An 18,388-nucleotide genomic window follows, 5' to 3' on the forward strand; every position below is an offset into this window, starting at 1 on the left:
AGCAGCAGAATATACTAGAGCAAGAGAAAGGAGAGAGACAAGAAATACCGCCTTAGGAGCCATCTTAGACTTTAAATAGTCTCGCGTGGCCACTGGCCAGGCGTGGTCTGGCCACGCCAGACTAGACCACAGATATTAGAGTATAATATTCCTGGTATCAGAGACCAGATAAATGAGTACTTTGGTATCATATTGCCACAGGGTATCTTCTTGCTTATGTTGCTGCTAAACTAGCTCTGGGACGTCCCTACTGGAACTAAGGAACTCTGTTACCACAGCAACTATGGCTTGTTTTGAACAATCCCTGGATTACGTCGTGGTGAAAGTAAGTGCTCGGATTCATGTATGCATATACATACATGTTATGTTTTTGATGCTCTTTGGGTCAGGTAGCTTTTTGTAATCATTGATATAGATACAAGTTGGGATTTTTCCAAGTTTACTCACATTAGCACTGAGATGGGTAGCAGCATGAATAGTGTCGTAGAAGTTATGGCAGTTGGAAGGAAGGAATTAAGTAAGATCAGAATACACGTTTAAATTATTTTATTATTTTTTAAGTGACGAGGCACTGCAGATAAGGATGGTCAATGAGTCAAGCTTGCCTTGGGTGTGATCCTAAATTCTTACAACTTAGAAAAGAGGTAAATCTTTATTATTTTATAATCAATTATTATTATTTATATTTTTCTCAGGATCTTAATTATCGAACTGATAAGCATATTTTACAGTAGCAGCTGCTTTGGACTCTGGTTGTTCCATTGATGAGTTGTACCAGTTAACATGTATTGACAAATGGTTCCTTTACATAATGAAGCATTGACTGTAATAACATGCTAGGAAAAATGACCAACAAGTACATACATGTATGTAGTAATAAAGATAGCCACAAGAAATAACTAACTTAAAGTTATTGCTTTGCTTGCTTAAGGCCTAGGTCACCCCGTAATGTTTTACCTCCATCTACTTATTGTTCCTTTTATTATTATTTTCCAGACACTCAATAAAGAAATGCTATTGTATTTGAAGCAGCTGGGTTTCTCCAACCAACAGATTTCTTGTTTCATAAATTCAATGGAGCTAGTCATAAGAGGACTCTTGTAAATCTCTCTCAGTCCCTCCCTCTATTAAACAAATAGACACTGTCACTGCTGAATATTCTGCCCACACTAATTATTTATACTTAACTTATAATGAAGAAACAAATGATCTAGACTTTTCTGGTTAGTAGCACCTATGAAATCCACATTTATTATCATTCACTAATTTAGCAAATTTACCAAGAGATTTTTAAAATGCTACATTGATAGTTAAAGAACTATGCCAACATTATTAGAAGCCCCCAATCTATGATTCAAAATACTACAATTGGTACTTGCATGCTATTAGAATGAGCTTCATTATACATGTACATGTATTTTATTATGGTACGTTAATAATGCATTATGTGTAGGTGGTGCTATATGGTACTTGGGTCTGGTGTGTACAGGACTGGCAGTTCAGTTGAGTTTGATTCTTATGCTGTGAGTTGCATCAGAGAATTAGGAAACTAGGAAAGAACACAATAATGGTAATAACTTAGGCTTTCATACAGAAATTTTTTGTGGGGGGAACTCTAAACTGTGCTGGTTTCTGCATACATGTACAATGTATAATATTGTAATTATTTTAATTGCTTCATTGAGCAGGCTTTCATGCAGAAATTTTTTGTGGGAGGGGAAACCTAATGTGGGGGGGAATCCCAGTGCCACCCCCCTCTCTATGAAACCCTGAATTAACAATAAGATAGCAACATTACTAATAGGTTATTGATATTATCCATACCTGTTTAGGTTAATTATAATCAAGAGACAGTCAGTACTGATAATGATGAGTGTGAGAGGTTGTATTTTGATGAGCTCTCATTTGAGACAGTGATGGACATATATGATCTTGAGCAGCCTGAAGGACTTATTCTATTAATGGGAGGACAACTACCAAATAATATAGCAATACCTCTATACCACCAGAAGGTACTAACTACGTGTAGCTGCATGTAGTGTTGTCAGCGTTTCTCACAGGGTTTTGGTGTAGTAATGTAGCATCTTGTGTGTTGTCAGTGAATTTTTAAGTCTCAAAAACTTGGTCAAAGCCCCTCTGCAGGGTATTGCCGTATTGGGTCAAATTTAGTCAAAATTGGAAGGGAGAGAATTCTTTATTTTTATAATTTTTTCTGATATACATGTTGTGTAGAAAGTTTGAGCTAATTCTAATTGAATTTACATTTTTTTACAAATTTTAAAAGTTGCTCCGAAATCAGGCCAAAGTCTATGTACTAAAGGCTGCAGAAGTCGTGGCAGCCATGTTGAAGTGGAGCAAATCCTACTTAGTAACGCTACCATGTTACTAATATAGTACAGTGTCTCGGGCCAAATTTTGCCAAAATTGAAAGGGAGAGAATTGTCCTTTTTTTCTAATGCATATACGTGTTCTTATGTCGTGTAGAAAGTTTGAGCTGATTCTAATTTAAGTTGGATTTTTTCAAACTTTTAACTTTGCTCTAAATGCCATGTACTGTATTGTAGTGCTTGTCAGCTCGTGAAGCATGCTGTTTAGCTCGCTTAGCATGCTTTCTGGGTGTATTATTCTGATTTTGAGATGTGATACATATCTACATGTACATCTTTGTATATCGTGTGATTGTCATGTGGTTTGTAGGTAAGGGGTACTTCCCTAGAGATGATAGGCAGTGCAGAGAACAGGTACAAGTTCTCATGTTTATTTGACACAATTGAAGTACAACAACCATGCTAAAAAGAACTACCACAGATTGAAGTAAGGAGGATCAAATTATTAGATCACACATAAAATTATTACCGTATTTGCCTGATTAGAAGCCCAGGCGTTTATTCATTAACAGGGGAAAAATTGCATAAAAATAAAAAAATCTGCCAAAAGTGGGATTGAACCCATGTCACCAGACTGCTTCAAGATATAAGCTATTTGTAGCCTTCTAAAGATAAGACTATCTAAATTGAGTAAAATATGCACATCCATAGTGAGAATATTTTAAGGATGGGCGTTTATTTAAGGTGGGCTTCTACCTTCATACTAGTCTTCGTGTGTATTTCTTCAATCATTATGGCCACTGGAGGAGCTGGTGGAGACGCTACTCTCGAGGATCGACTCAAGAATCTGCTGGAAGCCGTCGAGAGATCCAACACTCAGAATGAGCAGAGTATCGCAAGGATATCCAAGCGTTTCGAAGAGGTAGCAGATCTGGCTGCCAAGAAACCCAAGCTGGATAGATCCTCAATTGATTTTAAGAGCAAGTCTACGGCGTGTCACAACGTGTGCAGGCAGCCCGCCCCCCCCACCCTAGTTATCAACTATGCCTTCACTATTGTTGTTATATCATTTTAACTCTACTGTTATTTGTTCCTTAATTCACCAAAAGTTAGGGGATAGCTGAATGCTGTATACAAGAAAAAGAGCTGCAGTCTACAAGGATATACTGTCTAAACTATAATTGTTATTATTAATGTTTTTTTTGTTGTGTACTTTTCTCGGTTAATTTATAGGTCAAGTTTCTGTGTTGTGTTGATGTTTGTTGTTCTTAGAGCCAGAGGATGTGGTCAAGGTTTTAAAAAAAAAGCATGAGGTGGGTTTTTTCCTGGGGTTGCTTTGGGACCAAGCGCCCCAAATTATACAAGCTCCGACCGGGTCCCCTTCCTCCTGACTCTTATGTATTCGATTACTGTGTTATTACTGTTGATTTTAAAATGATTCAAAGGCCTGCACTGGCCGCCGACCTCAATTTCAAAATATGCATATCAGTTTCTGGGGAGGGGTGTGAGTGTATGAGTGGGATGGTATGGGAGACATTGAATCATTGACTATGACTGGACACATAAGAAGGACTAGGACTAGAGTACGTAGTAGGAGGAGGAACCACTATAGTGACAATGTTACATAAATAGCCAGTGGAAGATATACAAACTACTACACTACTAGATGAGGCTCCCATTACTGACATTGTTTCGATAACACATTATACTATCTACAATACACTGGACTAATGTTTACTGGTATTTTAACTATCTCAGGCTTTTATGCTTAATTAATTTTGAGTCCTCTCTTTGGGCTTAATCACCCAATTTATTGCTATCTCTATTCATTAATTCATTTGTAATAATAATAGTGTACATATTATTATATTAATACAAGTAATAATAATTGCATAATACGTACTCCTCAATAATATTAAATTATGTGTGTAGATTCATAACTTCTGAGCATGCTTTATCATTACAGTTGGGATATAATTTTGAGCTCAATTTTAATAATGCTTTAATTGGGCTGTAGATTTTTGATAATTAACTGTAAAAAGTCATTTTTGTCAGCATCAAGTATTACTGGCATCCCATAGTTTCACAGCCTGACCAAAATTTGCTTGTTTCCATTTTCAAAATAATTCTTTTCATTCAACAAAAACTAATTCAATCAAAAACCTACACAATCAAAGCAAAAATGAAATATTCATTAGTACCTAATCAACAAATCTAAAGTATATATGTAAAGTATATTATATTAATTGTCATTGATACTGCCATAAGTAGCAGCTGTTACTATAGTAACTGGTTGTTGATCCTCTTCCAATACATCATCAGACATTCCGCCAAGTACATGTTGCTCATCATAATCTTGAGGGTTCTCCACGCGGTCAGCAATACAGTCATCACCAATGCCAACTAATGGCCGATAGTATTCCCTGTTAGCCATAAAACCATCATGATAACGATAGCATGACCTGATCATTTTGTATACTCGGTAAATTATATAACCTGGTATAAAAATCACAAAAAATAGACCATTGACAGCTGGTAGTACAATCTTAAGCGTATCTGATACTATCAGATAAATATCATCAATATGAGGTACCTTTTTTGAGATCAAATAGGAAGTAACACCATTTATGCATCCAAGACTCATAGTTGTAAACATAATTAAAAACTCATTAAAATTATGAATATTTCTTCGAAAGGGACGAAAAATAATAACTATTACTGCTATTAAGAAGGAACAGCAAGCCATGCAAAATGGAACTGAAACTATAAACATTTGGCCGTTAATGAATTGACTCAAAATGATTATTTTTGCTAGTAGATATAGTCCAGCCATAAAACGATAATCATAAGTATTCTCAGTTCCATTCTTATAAGGACCAGTAAATACATCACCCAGTGATATCAATAGCTGTTTTCTCCAATGCAAACAATCCAATAACTTATGAAACCACATGAATGGATACAGCAGTATATAAAGTGATGGTAGAACAATCAAAAACAATAACACTAAGACTGCAAAGAAACCAGCAGCACCATGTACCCCCTTAAAGTAATCTTGCTTCATATCATAATAGAATTTGGTACCATTAAAGCTAGATGTACTGTTTGCATCGAAGCTTAATATTTGGAAGGAAGTAGCAGCTAATTGAGTGAAGCAGAGTATATATATTGATGCTATGGAGTGAGTAAAGGATTGTTCAATGCCAGTCATACTCCAAAAACGAGCCATGAAACGATGAAATGGTCTAGTAATAAATACTACACACTTAAAACCTTTATTGTACAATGTTATCCAAACATAATGAATAAGAAGGAGGAGCAATGGATAGAATCCTATCACATACCAAAAGGAAATTACTCCTAATGGTGGTGTATTAGTTGATATACATAAAGAATATTTATGGTCAATAAATGGGGTGAAATCTAAGTTGAGGATATTGTATAGTATTTCAGATAGTGGTAGTACTGGGTTATAATGATTGTGGTAATAATAAGAATAATCAGAATAACTTATTGACATCATTTGTGAATAGAATACCACTCCATTAATAGATCCATTGGTTAGTTGTATATTAAATACTATTATTAATAATACCATGATTGTGATAGGTAATATTTCTATTGTAATAAATACTAGGTAACCATACTTATCACATTTAGTACAAGTGTTGACATTGTCCAAAGGTACTCCCTTCGACGCACAATGAATATAGCACTCTTCTGTAGTTTCGTCATAGCAGTAGCCAATAAGTTGGAGATCATTGTCTAAATGACTATGGCAAGGAAGCTTATATGGTTGATTATCTGTATCACAATTAGGCCTTGTACAGTTACCATGAATGCATTTACATGTAGTTGTCACAGTTATATTTTCAGTATGCCCAACATTTAGTATGTAAATGTGAAGTAACATTTCTGTAGGACTATCATCAATATATTTATCAAAGCATTCATCCTGCACTTCATAGTATGAATGGCCTTTTTTATCTGTTGGTCTTGACCTGACTTCATGACAGCTATCATTAAAGCAAACGTTAAGATGATATTTCCAATTAAGTGGTTTGCCAGTACAAGTATTGACAATGGAAGCATTAAATGAAAAATAATCACACTGACAGTGATCATGCCGGTAATAATCATAACAGTCTATGGTGGATGTATTGATGCTGTCTAAGACTAATGTATAGTTCGGACAAGCTTCATTCCCCAGTAATGGTTTATAGTGTGTAGCAAGATCAAAGGATGGTTCAGTACATGTAACAGGAAAACTGTTACAATTATAAAGACTAACACATTGAAATACAATATACCTCAACCAGTTATACGAAGAAGAGGAAACATGTAGACACGTGATACTAACCTCTTCATATCTATTACCATCCCTCATACCAATAATACTCACATTATTCCTCAGTAGCTGTTGCTCTAGTAGACTAGTAGTGTCTAGTGTATATGTACCAGGAGACAGGTTGATAAGGATACCTGATGAACAGTTGTATTGTAGAGTAGCAGTTCCTTGTATAGCTAGATCAATAGTAGCACAAGGTGTTTGAACTCCTCCAGTCCAACAAGAGGTATTGTTGATACCATCAGATGAACTGACATAGATCCTACACTCCAAACCAGCAGCAGAATATACTAGAACAAGAGAAAGGAGAGAGACAAGAAATACTTTAGGAACCATCATTGCATTCATTGTAATCCAAACAAAAGGGTCACCCTCAGGCTCATACCCTGTGGCTAAACCACATCATGTGATTGTTTAGATAACAAACCATACTAAGTCTTTGTTAGTACTCAACTAGTTTTGTGTAACCCTGCAAAAAATTTAGCTAGTTCAGTAATTACTTGAACTTATTAAAAATGAGCTCAAATCTCACTCCTACGTAAATTAAATTGTGTAAACAATGAATCATTACTGTGTTACAATTGTTACAATATATATAGTGCTACTTACTACTGACAGAACCAATAATGTGACAGCAATAGATTGGCAAGACTATACCTCTCTCTTTTATATTATTGAGTTGTTTTCAGGTGACATTTCCCATCAATAAAATGTTCATTATCTATGTGTTTATAGACATGAGAGCTCTTTGGTAGCAGTAAGCAGTTTAGCCAAGCAATCAGACAATCATCTTTCTGGTCAAATTTTTTAAGAGCTCATAACTCAAAGACTTATAATCAAAATTAATTTAAACTAATTAAATGTAAATAAACAACTTTTCAGTGTTAAATTAGAAAAGTTTACATTAGGGTAAAATACTGAAAGTAGTTACAAAATAATGCAATCAGACTATTGATAAATCAATTATTTAATGACTATACTTGTCTGTTCATAGTACCGTATAGCGAGAAATTTTTGCGGCCCAAAAATTTTGAAGGATCCGTCTAAAAATCAATTTCGTGGCTTTAATTTTCGTGGTTTTCTACTTTGATAAATTTTGAAAAAAAAAATGCAAAATCCACAAAAATTTTGGGTCACAAAAATTTACCGCTATACGGTATTAGGAATCTCAAGAATATTTCTTGAGAATTGAACAAGCAGCTCCTTTCTCTCCAATGTCTTCTAATGCTTTTGCTAGAGTACCCCATGATGGAATTCCTTTTCTATTGACATCATCTCTTTGTTTCAACCAAACTAAGATAGTATTTTGAAGACAGTTGCCAACTATTCCTCTCTCGTTAGCTTCAATTTCACTCAGTGTTCGGTTATATAGTCCTAAACGTAGACCAAAACGTCTCCAAGATGTTTTTTCAAATTGTACTGCATCCAAAACATATAAAATTTCATCTAAATTTTTAGTACCTAAAAGAGGTGAAAAAATAATTAGCATGATTAATTTTTTGTTGAATAACCTATATGCTATCAGCATTAATATAGCAATCATTACTTATTGTTACACACAAAGTACTTACATAGTGCCCCACTATTATCAACAACTGAAATACCTATGCAAGAAAACTAATATAAATTGTGTACTTCTAAATATAATTTTACTAACCAAACCATTGAGCTTGTCCTTTTGTCATGGTTGTCGTTTTCTTCCCATCCCTACTACATATAGTATGATCCTCATTACGCTTAGCCGGATGTGGCTCTAAATTTTTCTTGTGGTCAGTATTATGACAGTAAAAGGCAAAAGAATGACTGGCAACTTTGGTGTAGTTTAAATGCTTTCTAACATATTCCAATGAGGTTGATAAAAGTTCAGTGATGCCTGGGAGATGTTTAATTGGAGACGATTCAGAGCCTTTAGGAGGTACGGCTTTCACCTCAAGAAATCGGAAAAGGTTTTTTATTGAAATAACATATCCTGATTTGTGACGAAAGTGAACCTGATCACGGTATATCTCCTCTGAAGCTAGCTTCCATTCTCCTTGCTTACTGTTGAGTATATGAGCTATGAGAGAACTGAAAACACCTCTTGGAGTATAATTACACTGGAAGGTCACCAAAAGAGGTGGAATGATGCTTGTAGGAACAGCTGAGGTATCTTCCTCTTCTTGTGGCAAGAAGGCATGGACTAGTACACAAGGCAAGAAATATTCCATTTCATTGTTGTCATTCAAACCAACTGGAGAAATTATTATTAAGTATTGCAGTAGTGCTATGATCTGACTGGTTGTAAGGAGATTCTCTCTGACTGTCTTGCAACTCTCCAAATGACGTTCTGTGAATCTTCCAGATAGTTTGAACCTATCCTCTTCATTAGGATTCTCTTTAATAAAACTAAATGTTTTGACTATCAAATCCGTGACTATATCAAATAATATTTGTGGATCTGCAATGATGACACTGTTCATTTGTGGGACCTTGTCATAATACCTAATGGTTCCTACAATATGATGAAGAAACCAAACTGCAGCCTGGAATTCAGTTGTACTTTCTATTTTACACTCGTCTGCAAGTCTTTGGCAGTCTTTCAAAGAAATAACTTTCCTGTCTAACTTTCTGATGCAAAATTCCAGTGCTAGCCATGGCACTGGTATCTCCAGTCTATAGCCACCATTTTTGACAACTTTGTTTACCATGTCTTTTACTTTGTTGGTGTCTACAGTATTAAAAGTGTTTATACCTAGTACAAACTGGTTACTTTTTGGAGTAAGAACAAACATGTTTTTAGAGTACCAGTCAGTGCCTTTGCATTCCTGCTTCAAATCTTCACTGATTTTTTAAACTCTCAATTCTTCACGGATTTCTTCAACTTCACTAACAGTAAGTTTGTCTTTATGAGTCCCAATGATAATTACTTTTGAAACAGCACCAAAAATTTGTTGCGACTTCAAAAATAAAGAACGAAAAGCATCCCAAACCACTTTAATGGCCGATAGGATCTTCCAAAAAACACTAGTGCTTGGTTTAGCATAGTTACCAATTGAGCTGATACTGGCAAGACACTGAAGCAAGGAGTCTTTGACCGTAAAACTGCTTTTGTATGGTTCAGAAATATCAGTATCATTAGCCTTGTAGGTAACTTCGTAGCGCTTATCAAGGTCCTCGCTGAGATTGAACATCAAAAGAAAGAGTGTTGAATAAGAGACTAGAGCTGGAAGGACTTCATGGAACTCTGGCTGTCCACCACAGTCTCTGAAATAAATGGTTAAGGTTTTATCAAAAAATGGCTGGACTTCCTTGACATTGTTTTGTTCCAATGCCTCTTTGACAACAGTATCAGCTTCAATGATGCTAACAGAGGTTAATCTTCTCCAATAAGAATGGGCCTGCTCCATTATTATTATCAGAGTTACAAAAAAGACTCCCAAAAATATAAAACAATAAATAAGATAGTACAAACCATTCTCATCACTTATGCTAAACGGCTTGTTTGGATCTGGTAGATACTGTAAAGGATTGTCAGCATACCATCCCACGTACATTAGATTAGCACAATAGATCAATATTGCTGTTACTATAAAAAGATACGCTTTCCATGAGACTTGTGCTATGTCCCTGTTCCCAACTGCAGAGAGCTTCTTTAAGCAACCGATAACTTCTTCATCTAATGAAAGTATTTTCCAGGAATAATTGTACTCGCTATTAACCATGACTGACAAGAGTGACTGACTCTCTCTCTCTTTGTCAAGAAAAATTTGAATCCTCTTAACATTTTCAACCACAGGGCTACTGCAGGGTCTTGTCTGCTTCTCATTAACTACATCAGAACAAGCTTCAGATTTGAGGAGCTGTTCTTTTAAAGTTGTTTTTCCAACAGTTGGGGGACCGACGGTCATACACTGAATGATGTTGACATTGAGTGACCCTTTTGATTTTAGCTGCTCATGATAGATCCTCAAATATCGTTGGCTATCTGTTTATGGGAAAAAGATCAATAATCATAGTAATACAAAGGTCCAGGCAACTTTGTTGAAATTAACAGCAATTTGTTGCCTGAAATAGAACACTTCTATTTCACGCAACAAAGTCGGCACACATCAAAGTAACCACAAAGTTGTTTTCAACAAATTTGCGTGGATGTTAAGCTTTAAAGTTTAAACTGACCTGTTTCATTTAAATCTTCCTTCGAAGGGCGGCCAATAGTGGCACGAACAAGCCCTATACAGATCCCCACGAGCAGAAGAACACTAATACAAGGCAGGATTAGATACACGTAGTGCCTCTCTGCGATCAGAAATGGTATTAAGTGAAGATTAGGTAAAGAACAGAAAAAAGAAAGTGCAGTCAGTAGCAGCAACAATCCAGAGCCAATCAACAAGCACTTGAGTCCAAATTTACCTAAAGGAGGCGGCATTGAAGTCGTAATGAGAGCCATTGCTCTAGAGTCGACTTGAATCTAGGCGTGGTTTTAAGTAGCCCACACAGCACACACCTCTGCATGATGACATGATCACTTAGCATAATAGATATACCGAGATGTATACCTTTAAAGAGACGAATGGGAGACTCGTGGAGATCCCACAAAAGACTTCACTACAGCACTCAAATCATCTTGCTAAAATGTAAGTAATACCATCAATAATATATTGTGTTATCTAAGCCTAGAGCAAATACAGACAGTTTGCAACCGTGTTTACAACAGTGATTTTGAATTTTTTAAAAATTAATTGAGATTTTCCAAGTAGATCTATATATGTAATAGACTAGGATTTAGAGGTGGGTGATACCAAAATTTTTGATCGATACCAATACAAAGTAGTCTGAGTATCAGTATCAATGATATCGAGTGATGAATGAGTAGTCTGCTGAAAGTTATGGTAGAAGCAGAATATTTCAATACCTTTATCATTTAATTTTTATTTTTACATATTATAAATTTTACAGTTTACACATGTGCTACTACAAAGCAATTAACTGGTTTTTAATTTTACTTATTCTTATTTTGTTAGACTGATTAAAGTCATCTTAAAATATTGCATTTTTACAGTATTAATTACATAAACTGCCATTTTTAATTGTAAAAGGATACAGTCGTCTATTATGACATGAAGTAAATGTGGTAATGTATGATCACTACACTACTTGATATGTATGAGTGACAAATAAATGAGTATCATATTGCCACCCTCTCGCTTACGTTGCTTCTAAACTAGCACTGGGATGTCTCCTATTGGAACTATTGATTTCAGTTACCACAGCACTACAGCTTGTTTTGAACCATCCCTGGATTACATTGTGGTGAAAGTAAGTGCTCGGATACATGTATGCATGCATTCATGTTATGTTTTTAATGCTCTTTGGGTTATTTGTTATTGTTATAGATAACAGTTGGGATCTCTCCAAGTTTACCCAAGTTAGCATTGAGATTGGTAGCAGCATGAAGAGGAGGAGAAGTCATGGCAGTTGAAGGAAGTGAGATTTGAATACATGTTTAAATTATTTTGTTTTTTTAAGATTTGAGGAGGCACTGCAGATAAGGATGGTCAATGAGTCTTGTCTTGGGTTTGATCCTAAATTCTTACAACTTAGAAAAGAAGTAAATCTTTATTATTTTAAAAATCAATTATTATTATTCTCAGGATCTCAATCATTGAACTGACAAGCATATTTTAGAGTAGCAGCTGCTTTGGACTCCATTGATGAGTTGTACCTGCTAACATGTATTGAGAAATGGTTCCTTTGCAGAAAGAAGAATATCGTTGACTGTAATAAATTGCTAGGAAAACATGACCAATAGGTATATACTGATAAAGATAGCCACAAAGGCTAGGCAAATTATGCTTCAATTTCTTCCTGTTATGTTTTAGGCACTGCCCCAAATTCCATCCTATTATGCTTTGAAATGAATCCAATTATGCTCATTATTATGCTCATACGTGTGTGTAGTTTAAGCTGTTTTATGATCTTTGTTTGGATGCTAGGTTTTACTCAGGTAGGATAATTAATAAATGAATACTGTAGAGATGGTAGTACTTGTTGTATATTGGAGGAGAAATGTTGTCAAATTTGATGTTTAAAGAAAACATGCTCAATGGCAAATAGCCACGAATTTGTCAAATTATAACCAGACAATCATCCAAAAAAATTGTAGTGAATCACCAAATTTTCTTCTCCAAAGTTACAAGCTAAATTGATATTACAATACATTAATCTGCTCTTGATATTTTATTTCTTTCTTCTCTTGGTGTCTTATGAAGACTCAGAGGATTAGTCCTGTCAGCCCAAAGACCCTGTCTCTCTCTCCACAGCACTTCTTCCTTCATCTCCTCTTAAATTCTACCGCTGACTTGTTGCTAAGGAAACAGACCCCACCCAGCAACACTAACCTAGTGCTGTGGGAAAGGTGCACGGAACATTTTAATTTTTTATCTCACCTCGTAAAAGATTATTAGGTTGGTTCATTTATGTAATGTGTATGTACATGTACAATACATATACATGTACATTTACATGTATATGTACATTGTACATGTATATCATGTTTATAATGCATGTACATAGGTAAATTTGCAGTTACTAATTAATATTTTATTTTTTAGTATCTGAAGAGGAGTCTCTACCAGTTAATGTTCATCATATATTAAAGAAGGAGTTGGATTGGTTATCATCAGTGGCCACATACCTCCTCCTCCTTGCCCTGCAGTACAGTTGCTGGATGCTTGAACCTAATAAGAGCTCTAATGTCTTGTCATGGTCAGTGTATTAATATTAATAATTATACATGATTAATATTTACAATTAAATGTAATGGTTTTATTCTGTACATGCATAGACCCCCTAGGCGCTAAAACTATTTTCAATGAATATGAGTACAATAATGATATTCATTCACAAAAAAATAATTTTTTATATACGTTATCTGCCTATGTACTGATCGCAAGAAGGCCTCAAGATCAGGCAGTAACACTGTGTGGCCATTTTTCTGAGTGCTACAAGGTATTACAGGCTCACAAGCAGAATTCATGGAAAGTATGGAGGCCAGACTACATCATATAGACCAAGTGCAGCATAGTTTTCTTGCTATGCTTGATTTTGGCACCTTTAGCTTTGATACCGTATACTGGGAAATTTTCGAGTAGCCAAATTTTCACGAATTTCGCGTTTTTTGCTCCGTCGCGAAAATTAAAATCGCAAAATTCTAAATTTCCATTGCCAAGTGGTGGAGTTTACAGGCTATTCGCGAAAATATTATTTCGTGAAATCTTACAAATGCAAAATTCGCAAAAAATTTAGCAACACGAAAATATCCCAGTATATGGTATGCCTTTGATGTGGAGAGCTTCTTGCCATCATTTATTTATATTGTGTGTGGCTACCATAAATAATTCATTGAAGGTAGTTTAACGCCTAGGGGCTCTATGTGTACATGTACTTATTGTCCATTTATAAGTACAGAAACTTCAGCTATATGGCACAAATCTTTCTAGAGTTATTAATTCTTACATGTACATGTATATCTTTATCCTCTTCCTCCCTCTCTCTCTCCTTTATTAGGTGTTGATAAGACCTCCTATATTACTGATACTTTGGTACCAGATTTACTTGCCAATTTCCTATTCCCAGCCTCACACTTAGTCTCACAATCAAGGGATCCTGAGGCTAAGGGTATACTAAACTTTGAACCAAAGTGAGTGACATAAACACAGGATTACATTAAAGAAGCATAAAATGTAAAATTATAGGTAATTTTCTATTAACAAAACATGTAAAATTAAATAAACATATGTTTTTATAGACATATGACATACCCTATACATATGCATGTACATGTACATGTATGTCGTAGCTGAATTGTGGTTTAATGTAATAGTTACTGTGGGAATTGTAGATTGGCATCTATAGTTTAATACATGTATATGTATGTACTTGTTCTTTCAATATTTACTGTGCTATTATTATTATTAATTAATTTTATTATTATTATTATTATTATTATTATCATTATTATTATTATTATTATTATTCCATTAGGTGCAATGATGTTGCTGCTAGAGTTGCTGCCTATGATCTCCTCACTGAGCTCTCAACCGACTGTCTTGCTAACTTGAAGTGTATATCCAATAGGTTGACCACAGCTGTAGATCAATGAACTCTAAAGAATGGGGGGTGAGGGAAGGAGGGAGATACATGTATGTATAATTCTCTCTCTCCCTTTCTGCCACTCTCTCTCTCTCTGTCTCTCTATGTCACTCTCTCTTTCTCATCTTTCTCTTTCACTACTTTAGTTTCGTCCACTGACTATTGGCAGAAGTTCCTGTGGTTATGTTGGTCTTAAGAATACCAGACCACTTGTTACATAAATACAGTCCTACAACAGCTGTACATGCAGCCAGGGATAAGTGAGGCTATACTAGGAGTGGAGAGAGATTAAGAGGACTCAAGGTAAGGTAATGTACTGTGTAATATTATATGTATTTAGTATTTAATTTTTATTTATTTTGAAATGATAAAATTATTTATATAAAACTTCACTCTATTTATATGCCAACCTCCTCACAAGAATGCACTTGTAGCCTTGTATAACCTGTACAAATAGAATAACAATAATAATAAGTACAGTACTCTCTTTATTTTTCGTTCTTACTTTACAGACACCATTTTATTCTTTTCTTGAAACGGCATCCAAGCCATTTTCATGGTCTCCTCAAACTGGAGGAAGTTTGACCTCACTGCTGGTTGATACGGCTTTAAAATGTTAATGTAATTCATTGTATTACTGTAATAATAGTCACAAGATTTTTGAATAGTACATACATTGTATTACACTTACATTGTACAAGATCAACTTCCTTTTGTTTGCTAGGTTTCATCTCTAATCTCTCTCATTTCCTGATCTCTTGCTGTGTCTCTTGTTGTATTTAAACTCTCTTTTTTTCTATAAATGGCATCCAAACCATCTTCATCTTCTTCTCCTAGTCTCCTCAAACTGGAGGAACAACTCACCTGTCCTGTGTGTCTTGACCACTATACCAACCCTAAGACTTTACCTTGTCTACATTCATTCTGTAAGCACTGTCTAGAGGGATTACCTCTGGATAAAAAGAATGAGACCTTTTACCTCTCTTGTCCCACTTGTCGTCATCGTACAGAGTTACCAGAAGAAGGAGCAGGAGCCTTTCCTGTAGCATTCACTCTCAACAACCTCAAAGAGATGCATAGTCTAATGAAGAAGACAGCAGTTTTGCCAAATCCTCAAGAGGCCACATGTAGTGATCATGGAAAGCCTTTGGAGCTATTCTGTGAAACATGTAATACAATAATCTGTGTCACTTGTCAAGTTCGTAATCACAAACATCATGAATATGACTTAATTGCTGACAGTTATACTAAACACAGTCAAGAGCTAAGAGAATGTCTATCACCAATTGAAGGAAAGAAGGAAGCACTCAAAAAAGTCTTGTCTGCTATAGAAGAGAGAGAGTGTGAGATTAGAGAGAAAAGGGAAGGAATCTTAGAAGAAATACATGAAATGGTAGAGGAAATGATAAATGTTCTTTGTCAGTCAGAGAGGAAACTGACTGAGCAGGCAAAGAGGGTCACTGATGATAAACTGAAGGTGCTTTCAGAGCAAATGAAGTCAGCAGAAATGAGTTTGAGTCTTCTGGAGGATGTTGAGAATTATGTGGAACAGAGCCTGAAGACAGGCAGTCCTCAACAAGTCCTGAGGTCTAAGAAACAGATGATCGAGCGTATGAGTGAAGTTACTGCAGGGATCAATGTGGAGGAGTTATACCCAAAGGAAAAAGCCAACTTTGTATTGAGTAAAGATATCAAATCACTACATCACATTGGAGATGTTGTGACCTACTCATCTACTGCACTACAGCAATGTAGAGTGAAGAAAGTTAATTGTTTCAAATGTCTTCCAAAGGAGAAGGAAATTTCATTTTCACTATCAATGGAGGCACCAGATTCATCTCTTTTGTGTGTTCCCCTCTCTTCTCTGAGGTGTAGTTTAGCACATCTACCAGTTGGTAAAAGTAAACCCATTCACATTACAGTCACTACCACCAGCACTGATCCTGGAGTGTATAGGATACAGTGTAGCCCTTCAATGCGTGGTATTCATACAGTAAAACTACAAATATATGATGTACACCTTGAGGATACCTCACTAGTCATCCCTTTTAATCCTTACCTTAACAACATCACTCCGGTACATACTATAACTAAGCTTAAGTGTCCCTGGGGAGTTGCTGTAGGTGATGATAATCATGTTATAGTAACTGAGAAGACTGGTAACTGTGTAACAATACTGGATAGAGAAGAAAAGAAAGTAAAATCATTAGGAGGGGAAGGAGGAAGTGGTAATGTTAAGTTTTCTATTCCTCATGGTATAACCATTACTCTAGACAAATTCATTCTTGTGTCTGATGAAACTAACAGTATCCAGAAGATAAGCATGGATGGATATTTTATTGCATCAGTTGGTGAGAGGGGCAGTGGACCACAACAATTCAATAATCCTTATGGTATATCCATTTCTCCTATAACAGGACAGGTTTATATTGCTGATAATGGTAATCATCGTATACAAATCTTGAATCCTGATCTAACCTTCTCTCATTTATTTGGTAGTAAAGGATCAGCTAATGGACAGTTTCTGTCTCCACGTGGCATTGCTATTGACAGTCACGGATTAGTGTATGTTGTTGATAAGAATAATCATCGCATTCAAAAATTCTCTCCTGATGGAAAGTTCGTGGGTCAGTTTGGTACTGAAGGATCTGGTCCTGGACAGCTTAAGGAGCCACATGTTATAACAATAGACACTGTAGCTACTGGTCTAGTGTATGTTAGTGAATGGGGTCATAATCGTATATCAGTCTTCACTAGTGATGGTGTGTTTGTTAGGAAATTTAGAAGTAAAACTGATCCATTTATTAGTCCTAAAGGATTAGCATTTGATAAAGATGGATTTTTGTATGCTTGTTTTGATTTTCATGACCGTCTTGCTGTTTTTTAAATATTTGCAATTTTTGATATTGTTACTATTACAAATTACATGTAGTTCAATAAGGCTCCTGTGGTTTATGCATTAATGAAAATACCATTATAGCACTTTATTTTGGCAGCGCTTTATTTTGGCGATTTTGCTGTAAAATTGTAATTGGTGGTTTCAAATTTGGCAATTTTTGTGTACACCTGCATTACTGTGTATGCACATTAATGATTAGTGGTTTTAATATTGACGATTCTGCTTGCAAACTGCCAATCGCCAAAATAGAACTCCACCAAATTAAAGCGCTATATGGTATTGCATTTTACTATTTATTTTCACCATGTTTTGCCCAATTTTCATTGGAGATAAATTAATCATAACTAATGATATTTTTGTATTTTTCAGTATAATTCATCATTCTGCTAGGATCTGCATACTATAGAATTGCAGAAGCATGTCAATATTTTCATCAAACAAAACATCCTGATGAAATTGACGAAATGTTTTTCTAATAAAACTGGGCATTATTTCCTCTTTCTCTCTCTTATATAGTATCCTACCTGATTTTCAGTGTATCTATGGTTATTTTCTGGAAAATAATCTACAATATTACACTCCTGACCTCTTCTGGAAAACTTTAGACTAAAGGATCAACCCATCAACATTTAAGAAGACCAGGTATGTCATAAAATCGTGCCCTATTTGACTACACCTACTTTT

At 35.4% G+C, this 18,388-nt stretch overlaps 2 protein-coding genes and 2 long non-coding RNA genes across 5 annotated transcripts in view; 3 read left to right on the forward strand and 1 right to left on the reverse strand.

Moving 5' to 3' along the window:
- Window positions 1-155: 155 nt before the first annotated feature.
- LOC105312858 (uncharacterized) lies at window positions 156-3,796 on the forward strand. Of its 2 annotated transcripts, XR_002184964.1 has the most exons (9): window positions 156-325; window positions 416-517; window positions 562-644; window positions 696-856; window positions 997-1,223; window positions 1,454-1,570; window positions 1,833-2,012; window positions 2,698-2,814; window positions 3,095-3,796. It is a non-coding gene; the product is annotated as an uncharacterized LOC105312858 (long non-coding RNA). The 2 variants fall into 2 exon arrangements; XR_002184963.1 differs by having other exon boundaries at window positions 2,698-3,796.
- Window positions 3,797-7,765: 3,969 nt separating this feature from the next.
- Window positions 7,766-11,118, reverse strand: LOC109582194 (uncharacterized). Its single transcript, XM_019996846.1, has 4 exons — window positions 10,831-11,118; window positions 8,333-10,639; window positions 8,247-8,279; window positions 7,766-8,136 (listed from the first exon to the last, which is right to left on the reverse strand). The coding sequence occupies exons 2-4, from the start codon at window positions 9,444-9,446 to the stop codon at window positions 7,844-7,846; spliced, it is 1,440 nt and encodes a 479-aa protein (XP_019852405.1). The 5' UTR covers window positions 9,447-10,639; window positions 10,831-11,118; the 3' UTR covers window positions 7,766-7,843.
- A 727-nt stretch (window positions 11,119-11,845) lies between these two features.
- On the forward strand, window positions 11,846-13,286 carry LOC109582186 (uncharacterized). The gene is made up of 7 exons (XR_002184955.1): window positions 11,846-11,970; window positions 12,048-12,138; window positions 12,181-12,262; window positions 12,306-12,463; window positions 12,534-12,658; window positions 12,924-13,118; window positions 13,266-13,286. It is a non-coding gene; the product is annotated as an uncharacterized LOC109582186 (long non-coding RNA).
- A 2,591-nt stretch (window positions 13,287-15,877) lies between these two features.
- LOC105312859 (tripartite motif-containing protein 45-like) overlaps window positions 15,878-18,388 on the forward strand; it is a 12,680-nt gene continuing 10,169 nt past the window's right edge. Inside the window, exon 1 of the mRNA XM_011405817.1 lies at window positions 15,878-16,198. Within this exon, the coding sequence (XP_011404119.1) occupies window positions 15,878-16,198 (321 nt within the window). The remainder of the gene's footprint in view (window positions 16,199-18,388) is intronic.

This window comes from Amphimedon queenslandica, unplaced genomic scaffold, assembly GCF_000090795.2.
Source record: "Amphimedon queenslandica unplaced genomic scaffold, v1.1 AMPQUscaffold_13396, whole genome shotgun sequence".
In the NCBI taxonomy this organism is placed as follows: domain Eukaryota; kingdom Metazoa; phylum Porifera; class Demospongiae; order Haplosclerida; family Niphatidae; genus Amphimedon; species Amphimedon queenslandica.